The 17,198-nt window shown below is 34.3% G+C and overlaps 1 protein-coding gene across 4 annotated transcripts in view; it reads left to right on the top strand.

The window, feature by feature from the left end:
* The window catches only part of NBEA (neurobeachin), a 470,259-nt gene that overhangs the window by 177,753 nt on the left and 275,308 nt on the right, over positions 1-17,198 (top strand). For 3 of the 4 annotated variants that reach the window (XM_050332434.1, XM_050332438.1, XM_050332437.1), the window contains 3 exons: positions 1,746-2,184; positions 12,045-12,199; positions 16,078-16,204. In XM_050332434.1, the coding sequence (XP_050188391.1) occupies positions 1,746-2,184; positions 12,045-12,199; positions 16,078-16,204 (721 nt within the window). The remainder of the gene's footprint in view (positions 1-1,745; positions 2,185-12,044; positions 12,200-16,077; positions 16,205-17,198) is intronic. The other variant, XM_050332435.1, reaches the window with a different exon arrangement.

A 17,198-nucleotide genomic window follows, 5' to 3' on the forward strand; every position in this document is an offset into this window, starting at 1 on the left:
AGCCTTATGCCATTTTATTTACCATACATTTCATGGGCAACAACCTGCTTGACTGGTAGTCCACTCCTAATCTTCCCTTCAGTTGAGAAGTGTTGTCTTTGCATGGATGAAGTTTAAATAGACAAGCAGAAAATTCATTAGGATCATTCTGTGGATCAGATGTTCTTCTGCGCCAAATATAGGCAGTACTAAGTAGATACGGATCTTTTTACTTCCTGACCTGGCAGATGCTAAATGCATTTGATGCAGCTCATAAATCCAGTTTCTACTTCCTGCTTCACAAAGAAGGGCTCGTATCTATTTGATAAGATATGCTTAAGGTACTTAGGAGAAAAAGGAAGAGGAAGTAGCTTCAGTGTTTATGGCTGTTAAAAGAAGAAAACAATATTCCTTTTAATGGGTGGTTCTGCTTTGTCTTTTTAAAAGCCTCTTCTGTTCTATCTGTATCTGTTTCTTAATAATTGTACACATACAGAAGTTTACACGACCGTTAGTTCAAAGACATAAATAATCTCATATAGATTTTTTTTATGTGCACATGCACATATTCAAACTTATCCCCATATTCTAAATAAATACTTTACACCAGACTGTACTGACCAATTGGTAATGAGTTATCAGGCTGTTTTTAAAGTTATATTGTTGAAACACATTCTGTTTGTATCAATCTCAGCTTCATCCAAGTATGTTGTAAAATATTTCCCATAATATCTGCACCACTATATCAGATCCATAAAAAAGAGAAGCATTCTCATTTCATACATAGACCAACTAAATTTTATAATCAAGACAAGTAATCCAATGAAAATAATGTAGTTTGAAAATAAACTAAAAAATAATTTTGAGTGCAAGCTTTTTGTCATTAAAAATAACCATATCTTGTTTTGCTCTAAAAGAAGTAACCAAAAAGATGAATATGGAAGTTACAACTGTAGGTAACTTCTGTCTAAACACAGCAAATTATTCTTATTTAATGAAGTTGTTGGGTCTGTTTCTCTGAAGTAATTAATAGAGGTATGCTCTTCTCGGCTACAAGATGTTGTAGAGTTCGTTTCAATCTGGAAATGTTCCAAACTCAACAGATTTCACTTACCTATGTCTATAAAACTGTATTTATTTTGTTCTTGAATATTTCCTGAATTACAAAATTCTACCTGTTGTGGAAAAAGTTATCTAAAAAATCAATAACAACACATTTTTTTCATTCATGTATAAATGAATCTATATTAAATGTAACCATATGTATGTAAAATATGTATAATACACACTTTAAAACATGAAGCAAACAAAATGTCTAGCAGTTTTCTTTTGAATGCAAGATTAATATTTGCTGACAGCAATACAAAGACTAAATTTTACAGTAATCTGAAAGCATAAGTGATTGCAGTTTTCTCTTATAGTACTCTCACAGGTCATACAGTTATGCAGTTGATAGGTTATAATTTCTAATGTTGTTTTTGCTGGAAGTATTTTGCTGTTTGATTACTCTGTGAGTAGTGGGGTGTAATTTCTAAATGTCACTGAGTTTGCATAATGTGATTTTGAGCTCCCTCTTCCAAGCCTGTATATATGCCAAACAGCTGTTGAAAGTAAAATGTTTTGTATGCAGAATGAATTTTTATGGTTTAAACTACTATGATTTGTGGGCTTTCTAACATATATCTGTCTTTAAAACCTTATGATAATATTTTTAGGGCGGAAAAAAGCAAACTAAATTATTGTTCATAATCTCTATTTTGCTGCAGAGACACCAACTGTATTTCCAGAAAATATTAAAGACAAAGAAACACCAACACCGGTTGAAGATATTCAGCTGGAAAGCTCTATTCCTCACACAGATTCTGGAATTGGAGATGAACAGATGCCCAATATTTTGAATGGGACAGACTTGGAGACCAGCACAGGTCCCGATGCTATGAGTGAGCTGTTATCTACTTTGTCTTCAGAAGTGAAAAAATCTCAGGAGAGCTTAACAGAAAGCCCCAGTGAAATTCTGAAACCTGCATCTTCAATATCCAGTATCAGCCAAAGTAAAGGCATCAATGTCAAAGAAATACTGAAAAGTCTTGTGGCAGCCCCTGTTGAAATTGGAGAATGTGGCCCGGATCCAATCCCTTACCCAGATCCTGCACTGAAGAGAGAAGCTCAGGCTATTCTTCCCATGCAGTTTCACTCATTTGACAGGTATATGGTTGGATTAATTATTTTATATTCATGTAATTCAGAAGTTTGAAGATATTTTTTTTTTTTTAAGGTTATTCTTCTATTGTTTTGTATTAGACTATGTTATAAACAGATGTATTATTTCTCCTTTTCGAATACAGACCGGTATAGACAAAATAATTCACCTTATTTTTCTCTGTTAGCAGTGAATAAAACTCTACAAAGTACTTGGAAAACAAGCCTGTTTCAAAGAAATATTTTTGCAATCAAATCTTTTTTTTCTTTAAAATAGCATTTTAGTGAGGAGGAGGAGGGGTAATATCTGCTGATATAGAACAGACTGTGCAGAAATTCAGTTGAATATTCTTTCAAAGGCTTAAATCTTAATTGGATCCATCATTGTACTGTTTTCTGGTACTGAAGTGCTTTGACCATGGCAAATTATTTGCATGGACATGGTAGAAAACAGTTTCTTTTTAGGTCTTTAAACAACAAATATGCTCAGAAGTTAGTGCTTAAAACTGAACTGCTGAACATTTTCACAGAGTCCTTTCTTTATCTTTTTAGGCTGTAGCTTCCGGGTTTCTAATGAATATACTTTTCTTTAAATGTCCAGTCCCTCTCAGTTATCCTGAACATAGAAATTGTGACAAGTTCTGCAAGTGACCTCATCCATTTGATTTCCAATGTAACTCTTATGAGTGGTGATGTAGTCGTATTTTCCAGTATGACAAGATCTCTGCAGTTTCTTCATAAGAAAAACAAGATGCAATCAATGTTTTCAGCATATTATAAACAGTAAAGTGCAAGAAGATATGTGAGAATTTTAGAATAAAAGTGAAGAAGCACTTTTCCATCATGAATTCCTTAGAAAAGCTGATGCCTTCTTATCTGTATATATATATAAGTACTGAAGCTGCTTTTCTGAAATAATTTAATAAACAATCAGATAATGTCTGTTCCAAGAAAGTTAAATGGATCAAGACAGGAAAAGTGAGATATACTTTAGCAGCTGTTTAATTAAATTTTTTTGTTGTTCATCAGTCTGCATGTTTTCATTTTAGAGTGATTTCAATGTGAAGTGAAAAATACTTTTTTTCCTATCAAGTTAGGAATTTTTCCTTATCCTGTGTGAGGAACCATCATATTTCAGAATGCATCCTTGTATATTAAGCAGTATAAAAATTCATGCTACATGAAGAAATAATAACACCTTAACTGTAATCATCAAAAAGGTCACTTTAGTTGAACCTATTCACCTAAATTTTGACCTGGGTCAATAAGAAAAATAATTTATTCAGATGGCTGTTGTTGATTCACAAAATGCTAGACACCTAAATTAAAATGGAGCATATCACCTCATGAGTTGTCATTGTTAGAGGGAACTTGACATCAAGGTGATTGAAGATGTGATTTTTATTGTGCATTTCTAAATTATAGCTCTATAAGAGAGCATTTAAAAACTGCGGTAAGTTGTCCATAGCCTGTATTTAATGTGAGCACCTCCATTTCATTGTTCTTGAAACAATGTGACTGCTTGTACATTTTGAACATCATTATTAGTATTTGCTAATACAGAATTATGGAGTTATTTAAAAGGTGCTTCATGTATTTTGATAGGCATTTCATACTTAATAAGTTCTCTTAGGAGCTAGAGAGTTTGTGTTTTGTTTTTATCCTGTCCTTTTATCCTGCTGATCAAATTGTGATTTCTTGATTTCCTCTACAAAGTATACAGTTGTGTTTTTATCTTGGTAGCATATGTTGTACCATCTCAGCCCTTGGAATTGTTTACTTCTTCAGGAAAAAAAAAAGAAAAGGTGGTAATGGGTGAAGTTTAGGCAACATAAGTCACACTTATATTTCGTGTAGGGCTTTTTTTCTCTTAAATAGATGATCCTGCTATCTGATTTTGGTGAGTGAGGTAGATCATTATTTTTAATATAACCAACAACTATGAAAGAAAATATTGGCAGGTTCAGGCAGGTCCAGCAGATTAGGAAGTGTTGCATTCTTTTCTTCAACTAAAAAAAATGTTATTGAACTGGGGGCATCTTGATAAAAATATTGATGTTCTTAACCCACAAGGCCTCAACTATCTGGTTACACTTGACGGTGACATTATTGAATGATTCTCACTGTTCAAGCAAATACTCCTCTGTACAGTTTTTTCATATTGTCAAAGTATGTGACCACTCTGGCAATCTTTGGAGGCAAATATGACTGGTGATGGTGTCACTTTTCCAAATTATAGAGTGAAGTGGATTCATATCCTGACACTATAACTTTTCATGGGGATGAAACAAAGGTTAGGCGGAAAAAACTTTGAATAATATTAATTGAGAAAGCAACGTGAATTTTGGCTTGTGGTGATTTCTGAACATTTTGTGTTGCCTATAGTATCCCAATTACCATTGAAAAACTGAAAAAATTATACAGCATGATTATTTTTCTATACTTGCTCATGTAAATATAATTGTGTTTACTGATAGAAAAATAACAGTTAAATAAGATAAGCTGATTATTTTTAAAAGCTAACACTATGCCTATGGATTGTATTTCCGTAGGATCTTCTGTTGCTGTACTTCACTGAGCAATGTGGCTATTGGTCATCTCTATTGTCCCTAGGGAAAATCATAAGCAATGGAGTGTACTGTTTTGTCAGGTTCTATTTGTTTCAGGTTTTATAAAATAAACACAGTGTTTCCTTATTTATAAGCAAATCTAGGTTAGAGAAATGCATTTTTCACCTTAATCTACAAATATTCTTAGTCCTTGTAAAGCTAGACGCTTTTCTTCTTTTCTTTCTTTCTTTTTTTTTTTTTTGTAGATAATTTGTATGTCTGAGTGCCTTGTAAAAATGAGTTGAGTTAATAAGTAATTACTAGTAAAAATAACAGTATCTTGGTCGTTTTAAAGATATTTGTTTAACCGTGATCACTGATCTTACGTGCCAGTAAACACCATGTAAAGCAAACTCCTGTAAATAGAATTGAAACTGAGAATTCTATTTTAGCATTTATTATGGAGTGTTTTGTTCTGCATGTTCTTTTAATTGTACATTGCTAATATTTCCATAAGAGTCACTGCATAATAGGTACAGTGTATTCTTCCCTAGAATTTGTGCAGTCATAAATGAAATGTAAAAGCAGAAAAAGTGTCCAACATGTTTTGTCAAATGGGACTTGTGTGCAATTAATGTATGCAGCAGTTCAAGTACTATCGAATGTAAATGATGAAGTGATATTGATGAAAGGAGGGGATTGAGGTCTCGGGGGGCGCTGATGACGGATTGAACAGAAGCGGCCTTGCACCACACGTAACTCAAGTCTGTCGTCTTCACCACTCAAAGCCGTAATGGGAGGTGGCAGTCTGAAATGAGTTGCCACGGCAAAGAGTATTATTTTTGAAATGCTTTCACACAAATCACTAGGCCCTGCATACAACTTAGTTTCATGCTTTAATGTCATCAGGAGGCACAAATTGGTGTGTCTAATTGTTTGCCACCTGCCAGCAAAATGAGCTGCCAGGCAGCCAGACGGGTTTGATTGTCTGTCACCTCTTCAATAGATTGAGAGTGACAACATCAAAAATTTCACTTCGAACTCTGAAGCTTTGAGCAGCTTTTCAGAGACCTCTTCCCCACAAGTGCTTCTGGACAACTGCATTTTTCAATTAATTTTCAATATATTGCTGCCTTCTGTCTCATCTGTCTTAAGGTAGCTGTAATTACATTATGAGCTATATAAACAGATTTCTGGGACACTGGAGCCTGGATCCTCAAAGTTATGACATGTCTTTTAACGTCAGACTGAATTCCTTGAAAATGGCATCCAGGTTGACATTTTTAGAAGCAAGCACAAAACGTTTTTCTACCAAGATTTGCTAGTAATGGAGCATAACTCACCAATAATTCTTTTTTGCCCTCTCATCTTTTGTCTGACAAAACTTAGGCCCTGTCATTGATTTTAGGATTTGGGGATTTCTTGTTTCTCTCTCTCTCTTTTTTTTACTCCTTTGACAATTAGCATTTGTTCCACTAGATGCAGCCTAGATCATTACGGTTTTTTAATTTATTTGTGATTCTACCCATTACTGCATTCTGAAGCTTACACTTGTTCATCTCTAATTTTTTTCTAGTAGAGATTTCTTAGATGCTATTTCTTAGTGCTGTTATTGAAATTGAGAGTGCATTGCCACCTCAGCTTTTTGTTTAGAAAAAAAAAAAATTTCTAAATTTATGAATGGGTTCAAATCAACCAAAAATGGTTATATTAACTCTCAATTTATTTTCATTGAGCTGTAATCATAATCCCCATCACTTACAAATCCATCACGTAGTCCATCACTTAGAAATCTGTACAAGGGTAGCTCTTTCAAAACTCTTATCACCTGTGTAATGTGTGTCTTTCCATATTCATATTTGTGGAGTTGTAGGTATATCTGACCTGAAGATGATGAGAAACCAGCATCCCTCTACTCTCTAATACAATTCACTGGGTGTATAGATGAAAGTTGTACTAGATTTTTGTCTTGATTTTTTTACCCTAATGGGCCTCTGTAAAATCACTGTTAAAGCTATATTGACTTTTACAGGACTGATTGCTGCTTTTTAGCCCTTACATTTTTTTTTTTTTTTTTTGCACCATATATACAAGATTAGATTCCTCACCCATACTTGTCTGTGTCTCATATTGATTGCTTCCTTGGGTTCTTTTTCTATATTTGATCATATTTCTGACATTTACTTCACTTACATTCTATTCACTATTCTTCAAACTTAATAAATTCCCAGTATTTCCAATTTGTCTGTTCAGCTAAGACCACTCATCTTTCTTGATAATTAGCTTTTTATCTTTTACAGTTTGCTTTGTTTCTTGTCAATATTTTAGACAATTTTAGGTGCTTCAGCTAATTTATCCTGAATGCAAAGGAGGGAATTTCATTAGGAGTACCTCACTCTTCTGCTTGATCTAAGATTGAGGATCCAAGAACTTCCGGTCCTTGTCCTAAAACTACATCTGAGATGATTTACTTTCTTCTATTTAGAAACAAGCAATTTTTAGTAGATTAGGATCATTTCATATACTTTAAGGTTTGGATGTTTTAATAAATGTATGGTATCAGATGATTGAAGGAACCCATTCTAAGTAGAGATTCAGCACTAAGGTTTCATTTGCACAAGTCTCAAAGATTATGTCCTTCTATGAGCTTTCCCTATCTCTTCAGTATACCTCACATTTTTTTAATCCAGTTTTTCTTCTCCATGGTTGTTGCCTCTGAGTTACATCTTTCCTCCTTGATTTCAAATGAGTCTTATCTTAGTGCAGTCAGCCTAATAGAAGGTTGTCTAGGGTGTTGTTAGTACGCACTAACAGTGACATGTTACAGACTCAGAGCACAATCTGGGGTTGAATTCGGGAAGAACGGGGTAATCAACAGTATACATGTTTCATAAAGGACTGGACATCTACAGAGATATGAAGAACATAAATAACTTTCAGCGAAGGAATATTAACCTTTCTTTTCAGAGATTAAATGAATCTAACTGTAGGAACAAGCTAGCATGCAATGAAGAAGATAAATTGTCAGCCATTTTTTTTTGTGATTTCTTCTCGAACGTCTGACAGAAGTTGCTGTTTGACATGGAGTAATTCTGTGAAAACCTTGCCTGAAGTCTGTGCTGCTTTTTGAAGAACACTTCTTGAAAAATCCTCATGCTTTCTGCTGCTTTGAGGGAGGAGTAAGAAATACTAATTCAGACTTAAGAGGTTTCCCATATCCCACAAGAGAGTAAAGTGATCCTCATTTAATTGCTGCTGCTCAGATAGATAGCACAAGACATCCAGTATTGAAGGCTTATCTCTGACCTTTAGGTTGACCAGAGTGATTAGGTTGGAAAGCCTTTAAATTTTAAAACAGGAGAAGAGATACAGAATGTGAATCAGAGAGAAAGAGGGAAAATATAGCACTGCATAACCTAATTTGTTTGTCATCAGCACTAGATAGCTAAATGTTTAAGTAAAGTCAATTTGAGAAAGTGTTTTATTTTTAATTTCCATTTTCTCCTTTTGCAGTTCATTGCATTAATGGCATTATTTTCCATATACTTATTTCATGCAAATTTTTAAAACCCAGAAGAATCCTGCAGCTATTTGCTGATGTTATTTAATGAACCAGCAATGCATAAGTGGTATGTGAGTTGAATCAACAACACTCACCTTGAGCATGATAAGAATTACCATGACTTCAGGCTTAGGTTTAAAATTGGTAAAGGACACTCATGGAGTAACAGAACAGTGATTAGTAGTCACAATTATATTTAGAGTTTTAAACCACCACCCAATGAGCAAAGAAATAAAATCAGTTGCTACAGACAATTACTACTAAACTTTTCCTGGCTGAATCATTGGGGATCATATGAGACCATGATGATGGGATTCAGACAATTGTGGACCAGTTTGGAACATTTAGGAACTCTGGAATACATTGTACTAAAGAAGGCCTAAATTTAAATGATAGAAGTGTATATGTTTTTTCTTCTAGTCTGTGGATTTCTGTTCCTCCATGAAGGAAAAAGCCAAATGCCCGACAGATACATGTAAGGCACTTATCACAGTAAATTCATTCCTCAAAACATACTATGCTCAAGTAAATACTTCTTCCATTAGTCTGTTTTGTCTCGATTTACTTATTTTCACCATATGTGATGTTCGAGTGGTTTGATTGGTTAAAAGAATATTTTTTTACTTGAAAGCAGTCAGCCTCTTTCACCTGTCTTGTACTGCTGTCCTTCTGATTACTTTGCACATCTTTGACCACTCTGTTGTGTTGTTCAAATAGTTTTTCTGCCTGCTTTTATCTGAATGTCATTCTGCATTCACTCGCTGCATTTTGTTTTATCAGTAGGAATGAGACATTTTGACAAGGTCACCATGTATGACATGTCAGAAAGCTGCATTTTTTTTCAGTCTGAGATGATAGTCTCACTGATTTTCCCTATCCTTATGGTAGAGAGATTTGTCTTGATATTTCTTGATAATTTGTAATTTAATAACACCTGGCTCATCTTAATGTGGTGATTTAGACATATAAAATAATGCCATAGATGTGTAGAACATTAGTATCTGTGAGACATGGGAAGGATTATCCTTCTTGTTGTGGGAGCTTATTTTCAGTCCTAAATTACACTCATAAGAAAAGAATCTTTGCATTTATAGCAGGCCAGTCCATTTGAGGGTTGGACTAGATGACTTTTAAAGGTCCCTTGCAAATGAAACTGTTCTTTGACTCCAATACATGTGAGAAGTAAAGCTGGCATATGTGGTCTTTGCTATGCAAAGTCAGATGATTTTTTGGACACTCTGGAAGACCACTGACTTGTCTGAAGGTAAGGAGGAAGACCTTGAATTTAGCTTCATCTTTAGAAAAATAACAGGAAAATAAGAAATACTTCTTCAGTGATTGTATTGGCGATTTAGCAGATACCAATACCAGACATTATATGAGGTAAAAATTGGGGTTTTTTTAAAATAAAACCCAAAAGAAAAGACATGTCATCCACTCACACTGTCTCACATTTTCAAACACTAGAATAGCCAGCCGTGTGTCTAAGGAATTTGTCCAGCAGTCAGGCATCCTTCCTGCTTGCATTCAGATGAGAGGTCCAACGGCACAGAGAGCATGGGATGACATCTATAAAGTCTTCCTCACATCTCCTGGTTTCTTCATATGTCGGCAACTCTTTCCAGATTTTGGATATGCCTTTTTTTTTATTCTCTTATGGACCAGCCAACAGTCTCTCTGTCCTTCCCAAGCTCTTGAAGTCATTGTTCTTCACCATTTTTGTCTGTGAGGTCAAGTTATCTTGTGAAGCTACTCACTTGCCTGTGGTCTTGATGACCTGATAACTATGTGCCATTAGCACAGGCCAATCAAAGATGCCTTTTCATGCCATGTCTTTTGTTCTTGTGCCCCAGCACCCAGATATTCCCAATTCATACCAATCTTAGCCTTTCTATTGCAATTCTAAACAAAGGTGGTAGGTAAGGACAATAGTTTCGTTTTGAAATTAATACCTTTGGAAACACTCCCACTTAAGATACAAGTCCTAGTTTCTTCTTGTGTTTTTATGGCACTGCAGGGACTCTGCTCTTGAGTACTTATTTGGTATTCATGAATAAACCAATGTCAAATATTTGACTGAAATATTAATTGAGCTAGAGATCTTTGTGTGTGGATTGGAGATAATTTTAGGAAATTTCATGGTGTTATGGAGCAGATTTGTCTAACCCCTGTAGACACAGCTTGGTTCAGCTGTAGCTACTGTTATGTAAACACTTCATATCAGTAACGATTATAAGAGATTATTAACTACAGACAAAAGCAATTATTTTAGGGTCACTTACCTTAATCAATAGCTATTGCATTGTTCAAATTCATCTTCTCCTAATTAAAATTGAATGATACAAAAAAAACATTGATAAGCCTAGAATTATCTTTCTAATAGTACATGCTTCAAGGTAGGGGTAAAACTGTTGTTCAGAATGCAGAGAAATCAACTGGCATTGTAACCCATCTAAAAAGAGAGAGAAAAAATACTTATGGATGGTTTTGTACACTGTCATCACAAGTCTTTAAAATTCAGGAAGACTGAAGATTTAGACCTACAGGAACGAGGTACTTTACTGTAAAACATTGTGCCACACCTTTTGACTCAAAATATGCCATCCTATTTACACAGAAGTGTTATAAAATAATTACCAAAGAAAGACCTTGAGCAAAATGTGGCCTTATTACCCTATATAATTTCCTTTTCTGGCTCTTTTTCTTTAACACAATGATTAATTTTAATCAAGAGTGTGTCTGCTTAAACAGAAAATATGTAAATAATGCTGAAAATATGTTGTTCAAAATTATACAAATATAATTTGTTTCACATTTGTTTTTCACTCACGTTTTCTACCAAAACAGACTTTTTAGGAGCAGAGTTTCTTATAGATAAAGAGAAATATGAAATAGAAAAATGTCAATATAGTTCTTTGCACTATGACAGTTGTCCAGTGTTGAAAAAATATTGTCTCCAAGGAGCTGGTCCTTTAGTTTTCAAACTTTGAAATAAAAGAGTGTGATTTAATACTAGGTGAAAAAGTGTTTGTTTGAATGCAGTATTTTCTATTAAATTTAAAATTATGTTGTATTCTCTTGTATGAAAGCCCTCTTCTCTTCTTAAAAGCTTAAAATTCTCAAGACTGCTTTTTAAACCATAACAATAACAATATTGTGAAAGCAAATATTTATTGTGTTGCATTTTTGCTGATCAATGTGCATCATGTGCTATTGATTTAGATGAGTATAAAGGTTTTCCAGAAGTCTGAGTGCAAAACTATGTTTGCTAGTCAACTATATTTGGAAGACATATTGGTATACTGCTGTATTCCAATGTTCTGATGACTGGCACAAAAATTTTATCTGAGGTTACTTGAGTAAGATCAACAAATGAACATACCCATTAAGATTGCATGCGTATAGACTGCTAGACTGCTGACATAATTTCTGACAGTTAACATTTTCTTTGCAAATTCAGAACACAGGTGATAGTGTTCTCAACATCTCATTGAATTGGTGAGGTGTTTCCATTTTGTGGGTACTGAAAGACAAATTAAGTTTCTGAGAATCATATGAATTTACGGACAAAGGATAGGAGTATCATTTTATGCCTGTGAACTCAATTTTACCCTATTTCAGAAAGGTTCGGAAAATTTACCATGTTATGTATTTCTCAGCAACAGCATTATACAACAACCTAAACCCATCAAAATCAAAAATTCTTCCTGGCTCTGTTGTGCAATTTGAATAATCTGCTGTTTCTTATTCCACAGGAGTGTGGTTGTACCAGTAAAGAAACCTCCTCCAGGTAGTCTGGCTGTTACCACTGTTGGAGCTGCCACAGCTGGGAGCGGACTGCCACCGGGTAGTACACCTAATATATTTGCTGCAACAGGAGCTACACCAAAAAGTATGATTAATACAACAGGTATTGTCCTTAAATATTTTTGTGACCCTCATTTTTATTTGTTTGGTTTTTGTTTTGTTACCTTCAGTGGTGTTTTGGTTTTTAATCATCTTTTTGTGGCTGTTTTTTGTAGTTCAGAAATAGAACCTTGGAAAAATTAAATCTTGGCCTTTATTAGAGACAGTGTTTTCTCTTGGTCTATGTTTATAATCTTTGATAGTGCACATTGGACTTGCACAGCCTTAAATAAGTTAATACATAGCCTCAGTATTGTTTTGTAAGTGTAGATTAGAAGGTAAATGAGCTAAATTTTCTTGCTCTTTGCAACAGAGGATCCTTATGTGATACATACCAATTAATCCCTCCTTATGCATCAAAGAAAGAAATCATAGATCGTGGAGGTGAATATTTTTGACAATTACCATTTGTGAATTAAAATAATGCCATGATTTTTGGAAGGTTTTTCAGTAAGAAACTACTTAATTTAACTGTACTTATGTCATAGCAGAAGTTGTTTATTGTGATCTATAGAAGGAGGATTAGACCTTCTTTTTTAATTATTTATAATAGTAATAATGGGATTATCTATCATGAAGGAGCCTTTTGACCATGGAGAAATGTTTCCATTGAGAAATTAATCCTTACTTAGAGCAGCTGATATTTACTTAAACTCCTTTGAAATGTCTGGCTATAGTCTGTTTTCTTTCTAAAATAAGCAAAAGCACTTGAGAGAAGAGCTCTCTTCAAGGATATCACAACTTCACTCAAGAGTTGAGAATATGAAAATCTCCCAGGAGTTGCAGCAAATAGAGGGGAAAGCTTTTGGCATCCTTCTGGTTTATGGAGTAATATGAAGACACGCTCATTTTTTTTTTCCTTTTGCAGATTGCCTTTAATACCTGGTAATAGAGCTTTGATTTTTCTAAGGATAAAAGAAATCTTAAAATCTAATTAACCTGAGGCAGATGGGAGGAATGAATGCTCTGAAAAATCACTTCTATGAACAGTTGCATTTGTGTAGACAATTCTGTTAATTTTGAACAGACTTCCTTTTAGATATTCTTATGTCATGAAAAAAAACCCCTACACTGAAACCCTGTTTTCCAATTGATACTGGCTAGTAGTAAGCTTTTCAGTCTTCTCACTGATTAAAAATCTAAACTGTTTTCTCTGGAATATAGTAGTTCCTGTTTGTAAGTAGAAAATAAGCATTTTAAATTGCAAATTTTAAAATCAGTCATTTTCCCAATACTGTTCTTAGTAGAGGACAGAATTGCAGATGCCATGCTGCATTAACTGTGGATTAAAGGCTGCTTTTTTTGGTAGATCTTATAACTTCTTTTTTTAAAATGCAATTGTTTTTGATTCCTAATCTACGGATTAGTTTGATTAAAGGAAAAGTAATGATTCAATAGAATTTCAGCAAGTATCAGATTTTTTTAGAACTATCTGTGTACTAAATTTCTTTAATAATGCATTTTATGAAGATATGAATTTTATATTAACATTTTAGAAATGCTAAACACATTAAGGACAGTTTAAAAAAGTAGTATCACACTGAAAACATTCAAATATCTATTAGATTAAAATGCTCATTTTGACCTTTTTAATTAAGGTACGCCTCTGGTAGTCAAAACAGTGAATCATGTATGTCAGTTTTTGAGATGTATAGATAAAGTATCCAGATACTTTCTGGTTTATATACTCGTAGTCTGTAAAGTTTTTTTTTTTCTTACTGTGGTAAAGAAACAGAAGGCAATTTTTTAGAAACACTAGATGTCCTCCCAAACCTATTTACAGTTGTTTTTACAGTACGTCACAGATATGCTAGAAATACAGTTATATCTATGAGTCATTTTCTGTGTTGGACTTGTGTGAAAGGTGGTTTTTTCAGTTATTCATGGACTGCAGTTACTGTTTACATTCCACCTGCCATCACTGTCATAGTCAATGTCACTGTCACAATTTAATGAGATGTATTTACTGAAGTCCTTTAGTTCTTTGAATGTATCTTTGGGGAGATAGGTGTTTTTCCTTCATCTCTTTATGTAAGAAATTGGCTTTATAGGTTTTAGATTGGATTTCTTGAATTCATATCCTCAATCGCACTTGTATGTTAAACCACTAGTTTCAGCTCTCTCTGAACTTCTCTTCTGGAAGCCTAGCTGGTTAAACAACTTAGCAATTGCATTTTTAAACATCCTTAATGAAGAAAATTTTACTTTGGAAGAAAAAGGGAAGAAACAATAAAAATATGTTTTGTCTTTGTATATATGAATATAAATATGTAAGTAATATAAATACACACATGCAAGCACACACATATGTATGAAGTCTTAGTCTTTTTTAAGCTATCCTATTCCCAGTTAAGTTGCTGTGATTCCAAACCTGGAAGAGATAGCCTACCTTACATTTTTGTGTTTCTTTCCCAGTATGTTTGGGTACATTTACAATTTGTATTTAGTCCAAGTCAGAACACCCAGTGTAAACCACAATCCATCTCCCACTCCCATTATTAAAATAACAGCCTAAATCAGTTCCTAATCTATATCCGGAACTTCATCAGCTACTCTGGTGTCAGCAAGGCCAGCAAATCCTGCTGCATTTTGAAATTTTTTTGAATGTAAATGTTCTTAAATGAACCAGTCAAAATTCTAGTCTTTAATTATTTTGTCAGTAAAAATTATCTAAAGGTAAATTAAAAAAAATAAATCATACCTGCTGTCAGAAAAATTTTCACTATTAGCAGCATTTGACCTCTCCTTCACTACTGGCTGACTACTTAAGCAGTTAAGAAACCATAAATGCTTTGTATATCTCTGCAGGAAACTGAAAAATAATTTATACCTGTGTAATGCAAAGGACAGTGATGTATCAACTGCTAAAACTGACTAGCAATAATAACAATTTTTTAAAATTGCCAGAATAATGTTGTCTCTAAATGGGGGTCTCTGCCCCTCATTGCTAACGTGGATAAATCTTGTTGCCTGTCAGCCTCATCTCTGGTAGCATTGCAGTCCCTCAGGCTTTGAACTCCAAGTTTGTTGCTACCTCTCTTGCAGTGATGTGTTGCAGAAGGACTGTGCAGCAGAACACAGACAGCATTTATCACAGCACTCTCACTGCTCATAGCCACTCTGAGCCTTTGCTGGTTTGCTTCAAAGAGGCTGAACTCACAGTACCGTTTCAGCAAACATGATAGATTGGCATTTAGAGTCTAAGTTTAGCCCTTAGCTCTGACCCAGATCACTTAAAGTATAAATGTATGCTCTGTCTGAATCTTTTTTTTTTGCTGGGCAGCTGTTCACAACCCATTGAAATGATACCATCACTGCCTTCCCTACTTTTAAGATCTTAAAATTCTCCTTGACCTTAGGAAGGAAACAGAAGAACTGTAATTAGAGTCTTAATATGCCTCAGACACAAGCTTCCCCCATTATTTCCTCAAAGGATATACATTTTCTATCTTCTCTATCATTTTTTAATTTGTATTTTATTTTCTGCCTATAGTTGCAACTGGGCAGCCAAGTGTGTATATACAAATATTTTCAAAAAAAAAAAAATTAAAATTCTAGTCTCCACTCAAGCTCATCTCTAGCATACCTTTCTTTTAGAAAGATCTTGCTTTACAGGATGATGTAAAAATGTTTTCAACTTTGGAAAGTAATTTGGAAATAATGAAAATGAGGTAAGGATTTATTTTGCCTGATTTTCAATAGTTTTTTAAGTTTATTATTTTTGTACTAGCTAAATAAGGTATTAATTGGTTTTCATTATTTTGTAATAAATAACGCTACTTCCTTACTTAGAAGTAGATTAATAATACAAGGACTATATTAAAGCCTCTAAAAATTTTGTTTCTTAAGACTGAATTAAGATCTGTGTTTTTTGGGGGACAGGTGCAGTAGACTCAGGATCTTCTTCTTCCTCTTCGTCATCCAGCTTTGTGAATGGTGCTACCAGCAAAAATCTCCCAGCTGTCCAAACTGTTGCTCCAATGCCAGAGGATTCAGCTGAAAATATGAGGTACGCAAATTCTATCTTTTTATATTAATTATAATTTCTCCTCCAAAAGTAGTGTATAAATAATAATAATAAAAAAAAAAAGCTCACCTAATGTGCATTATTGTAGTTATATATATTGTATTATATGTAACTTTTTGGTACTAAGAATGTATATACAAAAATAACACTTCACTGAAAAGTCTGACTTGTTCAACTGAAGAGTTCAAACTATGAAATGTTCCAACTATGCCAGACACTAAAACTTCGTTAGAAGTCATTTTTCAGTTGACTGGCTTTTTACTTTGTACGGTGATGATAGTACAAATTGGAACGTGTGTACAATTAGGTAATGAGCACTAGCAATTGGAAAGAGAGACTCAACTTCTTCTGATCAAATGAAAGCCTTAGTTAAACTGGAGAGGACAAAACCAGACCTATATTTGTGCAGATAACTAAATGGTGCACCAGATCTGAGTTGATTTGGCAAGAGACCCATGCCGTGGGGTAGCTAATACCTCTCTTACACTGACTGGCAGCCAGGAAAATGCCTTCTGAAATTCCTACTAAATATCTGGTATAATAGGTTATTGTTGTGTACTAGTATTCAGTTTTGCTGCAGCACACTCCAAAGACAAATTTTTGACCTTTTCAAGGGGCACACATGTCTGCCCTAGAAAAGTGGCTCAGGATATACTAAGGAGTGGCCAAGCGTCCCGTAGTTGGCTGGCCACTGCAAGGTGTGGTTTTAAAAATTTTGGAGTGGAGAGAACAAGCTAGCTGTTTATTAGCTGTTCAAGAGGTAACAAGCTTAGTAGCTCATGAACAAGTGATTTCATTCCCTAACGAACTAGAAATGAAATAAACCTAAATCAGGGGTCCTATGTAACCCATAAAAAAAGTATCAGTGCTTCAGTGATTTAAAACACAGTGACAAAAAATGCCCTTTTTCTTGCTGGTCCTATCCGAAGGGTCAGGTGAGTGGTGCATGTGGAATCACAGCAATGGGTGCAGACAC

This window comes from Myiozetetes cayanensis, unplaced genomic scaffold, assembly GCF_022539395.1.
Source record: "Myiozetetes cayanensis isolate MyiCay16 unplaced genomic scaffold, myiCay2020 scf5-8, whole genome shotgun sequence".
Taxonomy (NCBI): Eukaryota; Metazoa; Chordata; class Aves; order Passeriformes; family Tyrannidae; genus Myiozetetes; species Myiozetetes cayanensis.